Raw genomic sequence first — 20557 nt, forward strand, 5'->3', positions numbered from 1 at the left:
TATCTGTACAAGTTTTCTGAATGTAAAGATAGAGGGTAAACTATAACCCTTAATTGTGGACAGGAAAAATAATTATGGATGAGGTAAAATTACTGAACATTAAGTGTAAATTTATGCTTGCTGAAATTCACTCTACCCACAAAGTACAAGTGTCCACACTAAGCTGATAGAGTGAGGGATGGTAGAGTCCATTCTCAAGCCAGGACAACAGTGGGGAATTGCCACACACCTTCTATTGCAGCCTAAAGGTTGGAATAATCATGGCAGCCCTCCACACTGGTAGCGCACAGCGCTATGGTCTGCATAAACATGCATCCATAGCCTCTCCCTGGGGCACCCAAGTGGCCTTCCAGGCTGGCCTATACAGGGTTAGTGCACAGATCTGTATCACTGTGCACAGGGTGGGAGCAGGTACCCTCTACAGCTACTCATCAGATAGACCCCACTTCCCACATCCCAGTGCAGCCTGTACATGGGGTGAAAGGGTGCAGATGAACCTGCACTGGCCTTTCACATCTCAGGTGAATTTCACCCACTGGGTTGAGCTCCAAATCAATTACATCAAGAATGACAAAGGGGCAAAAAAGGCTGGATTACCCTTCCCTGCTCAAATACCAGGCAAACTTCATCCATAAATGAGGGCAGATACATGATCTGCAGAAAATACTGAAAACCAAATGGGGGAGGCTGTTTGGCTCTTTCCCTTCTTTGAACAGAAAATGTGACTGAAGAAAACTAGAATTTGTAACTTGGATGTTAAATGGAAGTGTTAGAGACCCATTTAGTCTGTGTAGAAAATGAAGTGGAGTCGCAGGCAAAGATGGTAGCCAATATTCTGGGACACTCAAGAAATAGCTCACAACTCCAGCAGAGCTGCCTAACTGTCAGACAGAGGCACGTGAGAACTCTGCCAGGCCTAAAAACCTCTACAGCCTGGGAATCTCCACACTGGTGTCTAAAACAATGGACAAAACCTTTGCGGCCCAACCACCAGCCTACAGTACTAGCCATGCAACAAGAGAGGGAGCCTGCATTGTGTGCTTTCGAAGAGCAGATGAGTGGATGCTTCGGCATGGAGTCTCCCAGAATCTTAGGAAGAATTTCTGAGCCAACTAGAATTCCTCCTGCAACTACCACCATCGCACAGCTCCTCCTCTCTTCCCAACACAAGTACAAGCTGATCCTATGAATTCTCAACGTTTAGCTGAAGCAAAAAGAAAGGCAGCATTCTCTCTATACCTTAAAAAAATATCAAGCACTGAGAAAACTGCATGTCTCATTTGCAGTATTGCCAACACCAAGCGTTCAAAAATTGTGAGTCTGGTGCTAAAAAAAAATCATGAGATTGGCTTACAAGTCATGATTATAATAATATAATATAATATAATATAATATAAAAGCTATATTTCTCCTGTAATCACATGAACCTGGGTCTTTAAGAGATGTTGTAAGACTTGCATTAAAATCACAAGAGTTGGCAACATTATAATTGCTATGCTTATTTTCAGCTTCTTGGGATGAAAACATTTTGAAGTGATGCTATGTTGTAAGGGGCACCTGTCTTTTTGTTTTTTCATTTCATTCATTTTGTTTTTTCTTTCCTTCCCACCGAAAAACAATAGCTTTATTTCTCAAGAATTCATCACAGCCTGCTGTTTTATTTCAAGTCAAAATCCCATTTTGTGACATCAGAGTCATGTCCGAGGCAACCACCAGCAACGTTACAAAGGATGTGGATTCAAAGTAAGAAATAAACAGCAGGATCCGATTAACTTCTAAGTAACAAAGATCCTGGTTTTCATGCAAGTGTCGTAAGTACTTAAAAACAGAGCATGAAAAATACCCAAAACCACAACCATAATCATTTCTAAATAGCAGGGTTTTAAAATATTTGCATGAGTTGCCAGTAGATATTTAAAGTGCAGCTGTAACCAGAAAAGTGAATTAAAGTTACATCATGGAGTTCTATGATCATTTGCTTCCCATGACTTCCACATCAAATTTGCTCTGTTTACAAGTAAAAAAGATGTTTTTATTTCTAAGAGCTAGCACTGCAAATTCAGCCTAAGTTCGGACAGTTCAGTTGTGTGTTTTCTGGCTCACTCATCAGTACTAAAGATTCTGCAACTGGATCTTGGTTAGCAATTCTCTTTTTATTGTGAAAGGCAAAATAGAATCTAGTTAACTCTCACTTAGTTGTGTTGGCTCTGCAGTGCAACCAGGTGTTAGAAAGTGAGTAGCCATTCAAACACACCCAGGAACAAGCCATTGCATGATAAAAAATTATTTTTACATAGTCACTTTTCTGACCATGCCTGCATCTTAAGACTATGGTTTTCTGTAAACTGGGTATGTGTGCTGAGTTATGTTTTAAGTGCATGTTGTAAATACCATTTAGCATCCAGTGTGGAAGACGACAGGTATGTTTACACCAGATGCCAAGTGGAGATTATATTGATCAAAGCATGTTAGCCAGCACAACTCTCAACTCATTTTCCTAGTGCAGACCAAGCCCACATAATTACTACTGGTCCAGAATGAAATACAGAAATGAAGCTTATAGATAATGAGTTTCAATACAGGGAAACGCTGGGATCTGTGGTGAAGAAGAGCGCTTTTTAAGCTAGAGCATTACAGTTCTCAAATTTGCATGTATAAGAACATAATGGACATCTGAAATCACTCCTTCTCAATTGAAGGGGGGGAAAATGTCAGCTTATTAATGCCGAAATTAATGGTTACTAACAGGAGTTGGCCAGAGGAATAGGCAGACAGAGTTGGGCCTTCCGCCGATCTAGGGAATGAGAGAGGGGTAACCCTTAGAGAGAGGAAGGCATGTATATAGACTGTTTTATTGTTTTAAGATCTGCTTTCTTTAGATGGCTTTTGTTCTAATACTTTGCTTTAAGAAGGCTATTTGGTTATTGGATATCACTGTCATTGCCCCTGGAGGGGACAGAACTGCAGGCTGAAGGTAAGTCAGACCTGCTGAAGTCATGATAGGGGATGGCAGTCAGGACCTGATCTCAGAGGATCTTGTGATTCTACCCAGAAAGAAGAGCGATGGCATTAGGCTGAAACCTTACCAGGGGTACACTCCAGGAGACCAAGAGGGGCCTGAGGTGCAGGAAGCTTGGGAATAGAGTCACAAGTGATCATGTTACGCACAGCCCAGCTTTTCTTAACCAACATTCATTATACAGTGAGCCATGTGTCTGAGCCCACCGAAAAACCCTTCTAGAAAATCCGAAAAAACAAACTAGCCTGCTTTACATTTCTAAGCTTCCAAATGTCACCTGTGCCCTTCACAAATCTCTATAGACATTTTCTTTTTTCTTCACTTTCTGTAAAGGATTAAGTTTATCTGATTTTGCAATTAGTGCAGCTATGAAAATGCAGTGAAAATATAATCCATTATTAATGAGTTTAACTCTCAGAAAAACACAAAAACAAAAATTCCTCTCTTCTTTTTTTGTGCTAAGTATATTTGCTGAATTTGTGGAGTCTCAGGGCAATACGTGCTAAATGATATATGAAATGAAAACTCCTTGCACAGTGCACAGAGAAACTTATTGACAAAATTGAGCTGTCTGCTATCACAACAGTACTCCGTACAGCACAGACATAGCCAAATAGTATCCAGCTCCCCAGTTGCAGAAAAATCCCAAGATATGCTCTGTCTCAGGCAGGTGCCCACAGGGAACTAATACAGACTTGTGGGGGCAGGTAAAGAAGAAAGGAAAGGGAGACTTTTAATCCTTTATATGGAAAAAGAAATATTTAAGCAACAAGAAATATTGACATGTGATGGGTAATTAAAAGTACCTACATTTCTTAATTATTGCACGCTGTATTCTACAAGCAATCGTATTCACACATTCACCCTGAGACATGTAAGGCACAAAACCAATACCGAACCATATGCAAACTTCTGCTGGTGAGAAATACATTCAGACTAAAAGAAAAGGAGTACTTGTGACTCCTTTTCTTTTTGCGAATACAGACTAACACGGCTGTTACTCTGAAACCTGTCATTATTCAGACTAAACTGTGTCTATATAATCAGAGTTCACCCCAGTTGAGTCATCTTTTTCCACTAGGATCAGATAATTAAAGATGATAAACAGGAAGCCTCTTTTTAGACAACTGAAAGTGTACAACTTCTTCCCTCGGGGGAATGGCATTAGTTCTTTTAAATGGTGGTGGATGCCAATCCTTCTCTTCAATACCTATCTTATTGCTGTTTATTAACAAACCAATACATTCTTCCAAATTTTCACAACCTTCAATAAACACTGGATTTAACACAATGCTTATCACTTAGATGCTGGTTTACATGGTCAAAGCATGTACAAATATTATCTGCTGTTAAAAATATATTAGCTATAGACACATTTTCTGCTCCTTGCCCAAATTTAGATACACAATCCACGTAAATGGCTTTCCAAAACTGGATTTTAGACCTACAAAATAATCTCAGATGCAGTTAACTTCTTTCCTCTCTTTTGAGGTATTACTTTGTTCTCCTATTTACCATTTGAGAGAAGAGCCACAATATCAAAAGACTAGAAAGGGCAGTAACCACATTCCCCACACACATCAGAGAGGACCAAAATAAAATTCGTGGTTGGGCATTGAGCTTGGTGATCACATCATCAACTAACCATGAGGAAATATTCAAATTGCTGTGTTTCTCTACCATAAATTTCTTATTTAAATGACATCAAAGGCACTGGACAGCTATGTCCTGAAATTCTTTACCACCAAATCTTGACATTCTTCTTTGCCAGGCTGCCTTTGTAAGAGCCACCATGCTGCTAATCACCCTTTCTAATTGCCCTTTGGTGGCCTAAGCAATCTCTAGTTGGAGAACAAAACGTATATATAAAACAGAAATATTGGCCATTAAAGCATGAGTTGGTTGCAGCTAACTGAATCTCCCGCCTTTCAAAAAAAATGGGAGGAAGTGATGTCAGGACATCTGGCTAATGTTCCCCTCAATCTGGGGAACCAACACAGCACTGGTAGCGAATTCTCCAGCAGCTATCACCACAAAAAACCTTTTGGAGAAGAGAGTTCTGCTGGAGTTGCCTCAGCCCTCTACAGAATAAGCTCCAGCAGTCTTGCAATGACCTTCTGAGGACAGTCTATCCACAGCCCATCTCTTCTGCTGGCTTTCAGGAAGTGTTGTGTACTGTTATGCAGGTTTGAATTGTTCTGTTCTCCTGCATTCACAGATGGCAGCGTCTAGGACAGAGGTTGGCAACCTTTGGCATGCGGCTCATGAGGGTAATCTGCAGGCGGGCTGCGAGACAGTTTGTTTACGTTGACCGTCCGCAGGCAGGGCCCCCTGCAGCTCCGAGTGGCCAGTGGTTCACCATTTCCAGCTAATGGGAGCTGCAGGAAGTGGTGGCCAGTACGTCCCTGTGGCCCGCGCCCACTGGCTGGGAACGGCCAACTCCGGCCATTGGGAGCTGCGGGGGACCGTGCCTGTGGATGGTCAGCAAATGGTCAGCAAAATGTCTCGCAGCCCACCAGCGGATTACCCTGATGGGCCGCGTACTGAAGGTTGCCAAGCCCTGGTCTCGGAGCACAGGCCTCAATTCTGTAAGATATTTAAACATATGTAACTTTAAAGATAGTCCCTTTGACTCACAAGCTTAAAGGGATACACATGCTTAGACTTCTTGCTCCGTTGAGGCCATGGGAGGCAGTATTCTCAGCCTATACTCACTCAGAAAAATGTGTAAATTTGATTTAATGGGATTCTTAGGGCTTTCATAGGGAGGTGAAGGATCTCAAAGTTTGGAAGTTTGAACCAGGTTTTGTGGAAACAACATACTCTTTTCCTCCTTTTCCAAAATCCATGCAACTCTTTATGCAGTACTCCACATGCTTCCCTCCCTAAACACAGATGCTGAAATGTTTTTTTATTTCTGAAATAAAAAAATCAATGGTAACAGCCCAGCCCTTGAGTAATCCTACACCAAAAAATCAACACGCATGCAAAGAAGGAAACATTTTGATAAATGGACAGACTGCAGTTCATAGGTTGCAATGGATTTTCAAAAGTACTATTTGAAAGTAATTGTAAAATAGAATGAGGAAAATGTGAAAAGATTAATTATTTATATTAATGCCACTTAAAAAGGTGAAGTTGAGAGTACTACATAGGGATAATTAAATGATAATTCTGGTTTATTCTTTTACATGGTTGAGAAAGGAAGTGTATTGTAACCTTTAAGTATATAACCAAGGGCACAAAAGGGAAAATGCATAATACATCTTGCTCTCATTAGCCTAGGATAAATGACCTACCCCTATTTGTCTATACAGTTTATGAATGTGCACTCTTCTGAGGACAATATGATATTTATAAAACAAGGGAGTTCAAGGTGATGGAAAGAGGGGGATTTATCTTTGCTCCTCATATGTATGGGTCCACAGGTATGAGCCATTTTTGGCAAGACTTTCATATCATATTGACACAGTCACAAAGTATACACATCTCCACCCTTCTGAATTGCTACCTTATAATTGTTGTGTTAATAGATGACCTTATTTGGACAATGCTAACACCATAAACCAAATGGTTTAGAAAAGGTATGATTAGATGGAAGCTTTGTGCTTTGTTAGCAAATGTAAGTTTTACTAAATAACAAGAGACAAATCACTTGCACGTTCTGCTGCAATGTATCAGATGAAGTATAACATACAAAGACACTAATACTGCAGAGATTTAAGGGTCAGCAAAGCAACTGGGATTTTAGGAAGGTGCTGGTGCACTGTTCTCTTACATACCAATCTATGTAAGAACTGAATACTTGTGATCGGAACAAACAGACTTAGGGTGTGTATACGCTCTATTCCCTTTTTCATTTCAGGTTTCTGAGATGATGGCAGCCTGTGTTTTAAATAAAAAAGCAGCAGAGATCTCTAGTTAGCAATGTGTTATGAATTTAAATTTGTGTTAGCAGTTTCCACAAACTACAGGTAAAAGCCTCTGAGGAAAATGGGATAAAGCAGTTATCTGGAGAGTAGATATAATTGTGTCAATCTGCATAGGGTCTTACCATCTAATTTAGGATTTTCTATAGCACTTACCACTGTAGTATGTAAGCACTTATGGTCTGCAAGTTCAAGACTGAAGAGACCTAAAAATACTAAAACCAAGATTACCCTGCTCTCACACACAGCTCAGCTTTTAGTACGGTTTGCCTCAGAAAATGTTAACAACTATTTGGAAGATCCTGTTTAACACTATCTGCATCCACTTTGTACTCATTAAATCAATCACAGCTGCAATAAACTGGCACATGCTATTGTACATTAAACTATAGCCTTCAGGTAACAATGTGAGGTATAACACTAGATGGATGTAGTGCTGTTGAGAAGAAAAATGTCTATACTTCATTCACTCTGATACACGTATACAATTAATATAGTGTTCTACTGGGCAAACTGTATTCTTCTTAAGTGCTGTACATAATTAATAATATTTAGCATTGATATAGCTATTTTCATCAGAGGATCTCAAAGCAATAAAGAAGGTGTTTTAACCCTCATATTATAGATGGGGAAATTGGGGGCACAGAAAAGCTAAAAGGCCTTAACAGAGGACATGCAATGAGTCAGACAAACCATGAACAAACACCAGATCTCCTGTCTTCCAGTCCAACGTCCTATCCACTGGAACAGTGCCTCTCAATGACTGACATACAAAATAACTTACTTACACAAATGTATGTCTCTTATTCTTGGCAGTAATGGAACGTTTTGATGACCAGACATAAAGTTAACCAAGTCAGAGTAGATAATTTAAATTATTCAGAGGGTCACCCAACTTATGACTGTAACCCTTGTTGCTTATAAAACCAATTTGAATTAAAACAGATAAGCTGCATTTTTCCAAGATCTGATTAAAAAAATCAATGTATTTTTGATTAAACAATCAGTCTTATCAGAGCTCCAATGTAATTGGTCCCTCTGGCTATGCTGAGGCCACACTGTTTCACAAACTACCACAGCTGGCAAGTGGCAAAAGGGGAGGAAAACACACTATGATCAGATGTCAGATTTATTCAGAGAGAAATAAAGGGGCAATAACCACAAAATTGTCATGGATTCTTAAGTGTGTGTAACCCGTTAAACACTTACTAGCTCTGTCATTTTGACCTAATTACAGTAGAGGTTAATTTAAATGATCTGTTTGTTCTGGTATGAGGGCAAAAACTCCCCAGAACAAATCCAAATAACCACAGAGCACTTAGCACCATAATGGAGGAGTGTCCATATGCAGACTTAACAGTACACATTCAAAATACTGCATGTTTCCCATTGAACGCAATGTCACAAGGCTAAAGGACTATTCAACTTTCTGAATATTTGCCTATCAATACTACCATCCACCATTTTACATCAACCCAAAAAACAAACTGTTGCATTCTTTCAACCTCAGTGTGTTATGCTAACAAGGTTCCAAGGCTATGGCTACACTGCCTCGCAGTCCAGACTATGGGTATGTGCGCCAAAATGCCGCATTGAAATCCCTCCTTGTGGACACTATGGGCATGAACTAAAAGGTTCCTACTTCATATTAACATAGTCTTCTCTAAATAGGACTGCATTAGTTACCTGGTCTGAATAAGGCAGAACAGGGACTTGAACCTGAGACTATCACATCCCAGGTGAGTGCTCTATCCACTGGGATACAGGCTATTCTGGGGCATCTCTCTCGTTTTTCACAAAAAAGAAACTTTGAAAAGTCTTAGTTTCATCCCATCACAGAATGAGAATATGTTTGAAATCTCAAAAGATTTTGCAGGATGGGAAAACAATTTTCCAATGAACTGTCATGATGAGGTCACTTCAAATTACTAAAAAAGAAAAGGAGTACTTGTGGCACCTTAGGGACTAACCAATTTATTTGAGCATGAGCTTTCGTGAGCTACAGCTCACTTCATCGGATGCATGAAACAGTATGCATCCGATGAAGTGAGCTGTAGCTCACGAAAGCTTATGCTCAAATAAATTGGTTAGTCCCTAAGGTGCCACAAGTACTCCTTTTCTTTTTGCGAATACAGACTAACACTGCTGTTACTCTGAAACCTTCAAATTACTAGAAACCAGGATTCTCCCGAACACTACTTCTAAGTTTTTACATTGACTCTTGCTCTGATCCTGGGCTACTCAATTTACCTATTCTTAGCTCAGGCCCTCACATCTGTAAAATGGGAAGAATTCCCAATATCTCACAGAGTATGTTGGAAAAATTAATATGCTAATATTTGTTAAGTTGTTTGAAGATGACAAGTACTACATAAATGCTAACTATTGTTACCAATGATTTGACAATATTGCCTTATAAAACATAACATACAAAAAGAATAATTGATTAAAAATACTGACTCAAGACTACAAAAACAAAGTAGTACAAGCCAGAAGTTATGGAGAATCAATATAGTTTTTAATTTCATTCTCCTGCTGGGTCCAGGGTGTGTGCGCACACGCACTGTTTATGAACAATGAACCGGGCTAGGTCCTGAGAAGCCACCCATCATCTGAGGACACATTTAGCTGTTAAGATGTGAATCCCATAAATGTATAGGTTGACAACCATAGTATTGAAATGAGACAACTCTCAATGACGAAATCATAAAAAAATTAACAAAATTTCAACCTTGATAAAATAAAAATAATTTCCACAGTATATACAGTATACAATATACATTCAGTATCACACCCTTCATTCAGGTACTCTCAAGTGCTTTGTAAACATTCTATATCTAAATCCAAAGAGAGACTATATATACACACTGTAGAAGTGCATCATGAGGTGATTTCCTATTTATTCATGTGGGGCTTGATTCTGTTCCCAAATGAAATCACTAACTAAAGCTCTTACACCATTATTCTATCTGTCCATTGTTTGGTTTGGCTTGCTTGCCAGGGTACACTTGTGTCAATGAGAATCTCTCAGTCCTGTCATGGAAACAACCCCTCATTCCCGTTCATAATGCAAAGGCTAGATTGTAAATCTGTTCTGCTTCTGACAACATTGTGAGGAAAATTAAACTTCACTATGGCCAGAGGACAAACTCTTTCTTGCACCTTAATATGAAACTCAGTTTATTAAACCATCATTTTTCCAATATTACTAAGTTTGTTTGTTTTTTATTTTCAAAGCACAGAAATGTTACAGAGATACCATGAATCACTTCAGTATCCCCAAAGGAAAGAAAGAAGATAACATCAAACCCTTCCAGCACTATTCTGAAACTTACAGGTCCTACCTACTGTGGATTAGAAAATCAGCAGTTGTGAATTTTGCAGAAATGACATGATCGTAACAAGATCAAATCATCAACATGTATCAAGGTCTAAGATTATATACCCTATCCATGTATGTCAAAATGCTTTAAAAATGTGCAAATAATTAACACTGTAGCTCGTAAAACACAATTCACTTTGTGGAAAAAATAAGGCAATACCAACCTGAGTTACTTTCTAGTGGGACAATGTATTTTTCCCCTTAGTAAAATGCAACAAAAAGTTCAGTTTCATTATGCCTAAAATTTTATTGATGAACAATGGGGAGGATTCGTTGTCCTACTCCCTTTGTGACACTCAAGTGACACAAAGAGAGTGGAAACAAACTGCATTGCTCCAACTGGGGATTTCCAGTGTGCACAAAGCTGACATAGCCAGTTCTTCTGTCACTACCTTCTAAAGCCCCAATACACTGGGCATGTCAAGGGAGGAAAGGGAATGTAGAGCTGCAGCATGCTATGCTCCATCTATTCTCAGCTGAAAGATGGCCCCTTGAGGGCTGCTGCCAGTTGGCCTAGTTAAGAGCAACCTGGAAGATTGCAGACTAGAGGCTGCTCTAAGCAACTCCAGGCTGCAGCAGGGCAGAGAAGAGAGGAGTAGTAATCAACTCCCTAAATTCCCACCCATCCTTGCTGTGCTCAGCAAATCACTGCCACAGACCAGAATCTAGCCCAATGAATGTCCTTTAATCAAATTTACTCATAAAGTATGGGTAAATGAAACTTCTGTTATAACATTTTCTACATTTTGTGTGGAGAAAATATTTTATAAAAAAATCAAGTGTTCCATAGAAAAAGAGCAAACCCCTTCTGTTAAACATTAAAGGTATTAATTTTCTCTGACTACTTTTTTAAACTGGTATTTCAATTACATACAGTCTGTCAAATCTTGAGGTTATGAGAAAAAACACAAACTTTAAAAAATACAGACCTATTGCAAACCACATGAAAGGGAGCTGGGTGCTGCATGAATGACAAAAGAGTCGGGGAATGAAACTGAACATAAGAACAGCCACACTGGGTCAGACCAAAGGTCCATTTAGCCCAGTATCCTGTCTTCCTACAATGGCCAATGCCAGGCGCTTCAGAGGGAATGAGCAGAACAGGTAATCATCAAGTGATCCATCCCCTGTCGCCCATTCCCAGCTTCTGGCAAACAGAGGCTAGGGATACCATCTATGCCCATCCTGGCTAATAGCCATTGATGGACCTCTGCTCCATGAATTTACCTTGTTCTTTTTTGAACCCTGTTATAGTCTATATACTGCCATTAGTACACCCATTTCTTTTCTATTTTCCCTCCACATGCACTTCATACTTAAGAGATTAGCGCAGATCATGTCTCTGATAACAGATCAGTGTACTTTGTTAATGTATTATTTATTACTACCAAGTTTACTGAACTCTCAACTTCGGAGTAATAAGTCCCAATCTGCAAAAGACTTACACTTCAACAAGTAATCCCCTGTAATCATTCATTCAGACTATTCATATGAGTAAAGGGCTTACTTTACATTTGAGTAAAATGATACTTAAAATCTGCTGATGTTTAAAAAAGAAAGTAATTAAAATGTTTTCTCAACTTTACTATCATTACATATTCACATTTGTATGAATAAACAACTACCAACCAATGCCTCGCTATAACTATTTACTTACAATTTGTATAAAATTGTATTTTTTTCAAAATCCTATTAAATATTTACTCATTACTCTGAAATTGATTAACGAGCATCAGCTAGTTAACACAAGGTGCACAGGCTGCTACTAACAAGAAAAATATGCCAGCATATAGCTTTGTTTTTCACAGAGAAGGCATCCGTGCTCTGCATCTGTAGTTTTCATTCCATTGTACAGATCACGTGGTTCTAATGCTTTCTGGAGGGTAGTAGTGGCTAAGACACTATCCTTACCCACCTAATATAAAAATGATGGGGATTCTTCCTTCATACAGTCCCACTGAATTATTTATTTACAGCAGAAAGCATCTTCTCTTCCTACCAAATCCACACACACACACACCCTATTATGAACAAATGGAGAGTCCATTTATCAGGAAGTAGCTGTTATAATACAGTTTAATTCCACTAATGCCTTTAATGTCTTTCAACTCGATAAGCAGCAAAGCCCTGCAAGTACTGCCATTTGCACAGCTATGAACATAATTTCTCAAACAGCCCAAATAGTTTGGTGTTTTGTCTTAAGGAATATTTACAGAAGTGTTTTCAGCTGTGACAAAAAGCACATCTCTACAGCTGTTACCCACTCCAGTTTCACAGGGCTTTTGCTATTTCCACACAGCTGTCACTTAATTATTTTAAGTTGTACTGGTCATCAAAATAGCAAATCCTGAGTTTTGATACAATTTAAAAAACAAAAATAACTCCACAGCCCTAGCAAAACAGCAACAAATGTATAATGGATGTGTTGCAAACCGATCTGCATGACAGACATTTATGTACACACGGAGCGCCATAGTCTTCAGTTGTCCAGTGGATCTCTTACCGTTTTTAGGTACAAATTCCTTTAGCTATTATAGGTAAGGTTTCTGGAAAGTTTATGTTGTACTGCTTTCACTGTCAAATAGCGAGAGTCTTTATTGGCTCACTTAAGCCCTCAAATATGTCCTGACCATTTTAAGTTTGTCAAGTTTCATTCTACGGAAGCTACATTAACAGGCAGAAATGCAAAAACATGCAGTGCACCACAGGTGTGAAAACAAGCCTGCTGCAGTCTATTCTTCACAAGAAAACTGATGATCAAGGTGAGGTCTGTATCATTTCAGCAAGACTTTGCAACCCTTCTTCGTAAGAATGATTATTTGTTTTGTCTACTGGTATTTCATTTTCAGAGCTCTGTACTTTACTCTCAGTATATTTTCTGAAAGATTACTGCATAATGTGATGTAATGGAAAAATCCACATTTTTGTTGGAACTCAGAAAATAGCTATACACACAAGTGAGGCTAATGCTGTACCCAGCAAATTGTTGAAGAAATCCACTTTGAATTAGAGTTCTGGATCGTGCACGTTCTCATCCTGCCATTCCTAATCAAAGATCTTTTCTTACTTATTTCAAGGAATTAAAATGATAAATCTAGTTCCTTAACTACCTTAGCGGTATCAGCAGGTGGTTGATCAGAATTGATTCCACTGTTTTTTCTCTAACTCATCACGACTTGCACAAAGAAGCCTGAATTAGACAGACACCTTAGTTGAAGCATTCTGAAATATCTTGCAGACATGGTTCGGGTCAACAAGCACATCATACCATTCTTCTATGCACATAATGAATGTGTAGGACCTGTGTTCCCTATAAGCTGCATGGTTGCGCAGCTGCCCAGGAGCGAATCAAGCGCCACACACTTCATGAGCAGAACTGCGCACATCCGTGTGTTCAGGTGCCCCTCCCTCTGCTGCCTTGCAGCCATGTTGCTCCTGCCCTCTGCCTTGGAGCTCCTGGTCCCCGCCTGCTTGCTGTACAGAGGGTGGGGGGTGCTGATGTCAGGGTGTCCCCCCCACCGATGTATCCCATCTCTGCAGAGCCAGGAGGGGGGGGGGGAGACAAGGCTCAGGAGCAGGAGAGCTGCTGCAGTCTGAACGAGCCTGGTGAGTGAGTGCCTTAAAGAGACAATGCACCATCTCTCATAGACTTCTCCAGCAACTAGTGCACACACACTGTCTCACACACATACAGTCTGTGTGTGTCTCTCTCTCTCTCTCTCACACACACACACAGTCTTTCACACTCACCTCCCAACACATACTTGTATTATTGTTGTTGTTACTTCTTGGTACTTCCTGCAATTCACATATATTCTCTGTAATTTTATTCTTTCGAAGTGTGTTATTTTAGTGTTTTGACTGGTCTATGCATTTCATAATTTTTATTTCTCTCTTATACTTAAATCTAATTCTTTGAGTAGTGAGTTCTAAAATAACTAACCTGTCCTGGCTGGAGTAATTATCCCTATTGGTAACTTTTTAAAAATATACATTTCATCTAGGTTTTTTGTTTCTACTGGTGGCACACATCTGCACATTACCTCGATATCGGTGCACATAACAAAATTCATTCCGCACATGGAAGGAAAAAAATTAGAGGGAACATTGTGTAGGACTGATACTTCATTTACCAGTTTGGCAACATCTACAAGGAGTTCATGCTCTACTGGTTTCAATATTTTCAGCATTCGTTAGTAGTGCATCTCAAAAAACGCTTCAATACATAGGAAACTGCTTTCACAGAGTTTATCCTGCTTTCCCACCACGCTATTTTGGAATCATGGCAACATGCTTTAAGATTTGCCAGTGAGGTGATGAGAAAGCACAGAGATTGTAAAGCTACTCTAAATAGCTATAGAGCAACTCCACAATTTCTGAGGAATGGACTGTCAATAACAACCTGGTTCAGATCATGGCAGGCACATGGGTTACTGATAACTCTAGAAGTTGTGCATGCTCACATAAAAGCATTTCAGTTTCTTGCATTTCATACTACTATTGCCACACCCTTGCCTTCAGCCGTCCTAAATGTCCACATTATGTTCCTTCAAGTTCTGAAGCTCTCTCTCAATTAACCCTTCACATGTTCTGCCATTCACTGGAATGAATTCCAGAAAATATTCCTTGATGCCTCCAACTCACAGGTGGCCACAATTCTCAATATGACAGTGAACTGTTTTAGGTGACTAATGTCAGATGTGCCGTCTAGGATTACATAATAGTACCTAGCAGTTTTGATCCTAGTAACGGATGTTTGCGCGATCTCACTAGCAACAAGAATCAATTTATTCTGAGTGGTTTTCCTCCAAAATAGCAGGCAGACATCTCCTTGCCCTTTTTCTACCAAAAATGGTCAGATGTCATTTTGTCAAATTCTGTCATGATTTCCACTTGATCCAAAACATTCCCTCGGCCATGAATGAAAAGATTCTCACAGATAAAAGCCATTTGTTTTCACGCTACTAACAACTATTATCCTATTAATGATCCCATACCAGTGACTTATTTAATTCTTCATGAGGTTTTGTGCCATCTTACCTAAGATATGTTTACTCTGCAGTCTGGTCTCAAAATTCCTTCATTGCAGAAAGACATTGCCCACTTCCATCCTACACTCCGTCTGTACCCAGGAGAGCAGGAAGCATTTCATGATTCACATTCCCAAAGTCCTTGACACACTTCCTATCAGACCAGACCCTTGAGACTCTTCCACACTGGGCTCCCCTCCCTATGCTCACGTATATTGAGTGTGGACAAAATGCAGCATGATCCTATCCCCTGATTATCTTCTCTCCTGTCCAGATGAGTGCAGAGGATGGGGGTGAGCACTGTACAACACTTCCATGGCTCTACCCCCATCCCTTGCTCCTCCCCATCTTGCCCGCAACACAACAGTGTTGTCCCACCCCATCCCCTTCTCTTGTGTCCTTCTGAGAAACATACAGCACAAGCTTGCTGTCTTCTGGGGCTCACCACTACCAGCATTGGTGATACTGATGATCCAGATTCAAAAGGTGACTAAAAAAGAAAACAGGGAATTAAAAAATATGAGCCCCACAGAACCACAGAAGCCAGTTTTGCAAGTGGAAGGGGGAAGAAGATATTGTCACAGTGATGACAAAGGAGGATGACAGTAGAAGCTGTATTTTGTGTAAACTGGAAAGGGATGGCATGGTTATTAAGGAGTCCACAGAAGGTTACAGTAATCAAAACAGGAGATAAGGGCCTGGACAGAATTTTGGCAGTCTGAACATAAAGCAAATGGATCTTAGAAACATTATGGAGGAAGTGGCAGCAAAATATGGATGCAATCTGACTGCTGGAAGAGAAGGAGCAGCTAAAAATGACCCCCACGTTACAAAGTAAATACCGTATGTGCAAATGTGCACGTGGAGGCACACACCTCCAATCTCTCACACAAAAGCAAAATAATGTTTGAAAAAAGTGAAGAACTTGGTGGAGAAAAGAAATTAATTTGAAACTAGGATAGTATTACAAAGTTACTAATGCTCCTCTAATAATCAAGGCCATCCTATACCTGTTTCTGAAAGTATAACTAAGGGCTTGTCTGCAGAGTGGGGTGCTGCACACTACAGGGCTGTGATTTCTAAACTGCACTAACATGTTGTGCATTAATTAGTCTGAGAATCAACTAGGGCAGTGGTTCTCAACCTGGGGTCCGGGGCCCCCTGAGGGGGCCACGAGCAGGTTTCAGGGGGTCCACCAAGTAGGGCCAGCATTAGACTTGCTGGGACCCAGAGGAGAAAGCCAAAGCCCCACCACATGGGGCTGAAGCCCAGTGCCCTTAGCCCTGCCACTGAAGCTAAAGCTGGGACTGAAGCTAAAGCCTTAGCAATGTAGCTTTGCAGGGGCCCCTGTGGCATGGAGCCCTAAGCAACTGCCCTGCTTGTTACCCCCTAATGCCGGCCCTGGCTTTTATATGCAAAAATCCAGTTATTGTGACATAGGTGGGCCATCGAGTTTTTATAGCATGGTGGGGGGGCCTCAGAAAGAAAAAGGTTAAGAACCCCTGAACTAGGGAACCTTTAGTTGACATCAGCAGGGTCTATATGGACCATTTAATGTGTAACACATCAGTGCTCTTTAGAAATCAGACCCCCATACTCAGCATTGCTACACTGTGTAGGCAAGTCCTAAATGTATCACAACTACCTCCATCATGTAAGATTAATGGAACACACTAATCTAAGTCCTTCTGAAAATTGACGTTATTACCTAATTGGTCGATTCTCTTTACTATCAAACAGTGAGAAGATGACTTCCAGTTCCTCTCCCAGATTCGAACACATCAGACTCTTCATCTGCACAAAAAGATGGTGGCTGCTTGCTGGCACAGGAGTGTCTTTCTTTCGATGACGATGCTCCATCTACATATTGGCATCAACAACAACCACATGTATCAGCAGGTTCAAATATTTATAAAAAAGCCTAATACATTAAACATAGTACTAGTTAAACATTCTAAATGTGGGGGTAATTACTTAATCCCAAACCCCTCATTTTAGATGTAGCACCTGTTCTGCAATGAGCCAACTGATTTTTGTCTATTTTGACTTAATCAGGGTTACACACTGGCTCAGTTGGGACTGTTAGAATCCATTAACCTCTAAACTTCCAGCTCCTTCTTCTAACCACCAGAACCTAAAACCACCGTAAGCAGGTATGTACCCAAGCTTTATTCAAAATCTGGTTTAAAGAATTACTCCTTAAAATATACTATACAGTTGCTTTGTAGTTATTATTCTAAAACCAAAAGGTTCACTTTGACATAGTATAATCTGTGCCAGACTGCTCTGTAGGTGAGTTGCTTTTTCCCTTAATAACCTCATTTATCAGTTTATAGTTTGACCATTTTAACAGAACCCAGGATTGGAAAAAAAAAATCAAGTAGCACTATTTCGGTCTCTTACATTGTGATGAAAACATTTAATTTTAAAAGCTGACACTTCCAAAGTACTTAATCCTCAATGTAAGCTAACATCTTTTGCTTTTCTCCTTTTTTTATTTTTAAAATTTATGTCTCTTAGCTGATCACTAATTTTAGTAAGATTGCCCACGTTAGCAATAGCTAATTTTATTTCTTTTATTCCTCTTATCTAATTTAGCTAATCTTATGAAGTAGTCAGCATTTTTCCACTTAATTGTATTTTTCATTTTTCTTCACTTGATTACAGTTTCCTTTCCACATAATTAGAAAAATATTTCATATTAAGTGTCCAAATATGATTCTGTAATACTACATACAGTTTTGAACTTTGAGAAGGACCAACCCAGTGTTTTCAAAACGTAACCCAAATACTGAACTGACACCACAATGAAACAGGTGACCTGTAATGTCAAGTCAAATGACAATCAGAATATATAGTAAAAAACAAGAATATTAGCAAATGTAAATATGCTAGCTCACATTTATATGGGCCCAATCTTATCATTTGTGCTTTATTCTATGGCCCATGTTAATTATTGAAATACATTTGCGTTAACAAGAGTAAAACTTAGTTTAAAAAAAGTTTTTAAACTTAAGCAGATAAGACTCTGATCTGTATTACTGCAGCAATTTCACATTACCATAGGTCATATCCAAATCCTACTGAAGTCAATTGGAGTCTTTCCGTTTACTTCAGTGGAGTTTGTATAGATCAGGCCCCTTGAGAAATAATTATGATAATTTCCCATAAAATAAAATGGATCATTCTGTGTCCTGACAGGTTTCAGAGTAGCAGCCATGTTAGTCGGTATCCACAAAAAGAAAACAGTACTTGTGGCACCTTAGAGACTAAAGAATTTATTTGAGCATAAGCTTTCGTGAGCTCACGAAAGCTTATGCTCAAATAAATTTGTTAGTTTCTAAGGTGCCACAAGTACTCTTGTTCTTTCTGTGTCCTGAGAAGCCGAAAGGAGAGTTGTCTCTTATAGCTTTATTGACATCCATGTTATTATATTAGCTGAAGAGACCCCATAACCCAATATGATTAAGAGTGACAATACTCATACAATGGATATATTATTTCAATTCCATTAATCTTGGCATAGCCGAATGCAACTAAGGGCCCAGTTACAGTATTAAAGAAAGCATCTCAGATGATTTTACTCATGAGTAAGCTTTTATGGAACCATTCCAGAATTGGTTTCAGTGATGATATATGACATCCACATAACATGGGGAGCACACGCGCACACACACAGAGTCATTGGAAAGTTTAACTCAAATGAAAGCATCTCTCATAACTACAGACATATCAAAGTAGCCCCAAAGAAATTTCTGATATCAAGACAAATTCCATTATGTTATCAATAGAAAGATACTGACGCAGACATTAGAATTATTTTTTATTTTGAACGCATTAACTAAGAGTGAAAATTGCCATTGAAATGTCAGCCGAATTAGACAATAAACTCAGAGATAATTAGATACAGTGAACTAGGGACCTCTTAATGCCAACTGTCATTGGACATAGGGGGTGCATCAGGTTTTATCGGGATACTCTGGGAGCGATATCTACGTAACAGGTTTCAGAGTAACAGCCGTGTTAGTCTGTATTCACAAAAAGAAAAGGAGTACTTGTGGCACCTTAGAGACTAACCAATTTATTTGAGCATGAGCTTTCATGAGCTCACGAAAGCTCATGCTCAAATAAATTGGTTAGTCTCTAAGGTGCCACAAGTACTCCTTTTCTATCTATGTAACAGTTCACCAAAGGGTGGAATGTGAAATCTCTTCTGAGGGCCAGTAGCCCACTGGTCATCATGATCTCTGTGAAATGTATATACGGATAATATTTAAGGAGTTATGTATCTATACTAAAAATTATGTTCTTAAGGTCCTGGAATTAAGGCAGTCACCAGGAAGCGACACACCTTGGAAATGTTCCTTTCAGTCAGTAGGTATTGGACACCTATCTCCCTGTCTGGATTTTTGTATTATATGCCTCACAATACGTACTGCATATGAGGCATATAATACAGGGTGGGCTGAGAGATCGGGAAATCTAAGAGAGGAAATTTACAGGAATAAACAAACAGTGAGGGATGGGGTGTCTGGTTTATGAATAAAAACAAAGGAATGTGTTTTTTCTTGGAGTGCCAGGGGACACACAGAGTCCTTGGCAGAGACAAACTGACAGAGCGTTTCTCATGAAAACAGGGTCACAGCCAGCCAGAAATGAGGGGTTCAGGGTGCAGGAGGGCACTCTGGGCTGGAACAAGGGGTTGGGATGTGTGTGGGGGGGTGAGGGCTCTGGCTGGGGGTGCAGGCTCTCTGTGGGTCCGGGGATGAGGGATTTGGGGTGCAAGAGAGGGCTCTGGGTTGGGACTGAAGGGTTTGGAGTACAGGAGGGGGCTCCAAGTTGGGGCAGGGTGTTGGGGTGTGGGGGGTGAGAGCTCCAGCTGTGGGTGAAGGCTCTGGGGTAGGGCTGAGGCATTTGGGGTGTAGGAGCGTGATCCAGGTTGGGACCAAGAGGTTCGGAGGATAGGAGGGGGATCAGGGCTGGGTGGGACGGTGGGGGTTGTGCAGGCTCTGTGCAGTGCTCACCTCAAGCAGCTCCCAGAGCTTACCTCAAGCAGTGCCATATCCCCGCTCCAGCTCCTGCAGCTCCCATTGGCCACGGTTCCCGCCAATGGACTGGGAGTCAACACTCGGGGAGGGGGAACGTAGGCAGCACACAGAGCCACCTGGCCACGCCTCCATCAGCAATAGCAAAGACG

At 40.1% G+C, this 20557-nt stretch overlaps 1 protein-coding gene across 7 annotated transcripts in view; it reads right to left on the reverse strand.

Annotated features, from left to right (window-relative positions):
* Positions 1 to 20557, reverse strand: part of DOCK4 (dedicator of cytokinesis 4) — a 414714-nt gene that overhangs the window by 214621 nt on the left and 179536 nt on the right. For 6 of the 7 annotated variants that reach the window (XM_048836082.2, XM_048836079.2, XM_048836080.2 and 3 more), the window contains one exon: positions 17069 to 17220. The exons of the other annotated variant lie outside the window; for it this stretch is intronic. In XM_048836082.2, the coding sequence (XP_048692039.1) occupies positions 17069 to 17220 (152 nt within the window). The remainder of the gene's footprint in view (positions 1 to 17068; positions 17221 to 20557) is intronic. 7 annotated transcript variants of the gene reach the window in all.

Source organism: Caretta caretta, chromosome 1 (assembly GCF_965140235.1).
Source record: "Caretta caretta isolate rCarCar2 chromosome 1, rCarCar1.hap1, whole genome shotgun sequence".
NCBI classification, from domain to species: domain Eukaryota; kingdom Metazoa; phylum Chordata; order Testudines; family Cheloniidae; genus Caretta; species Caretta caretta.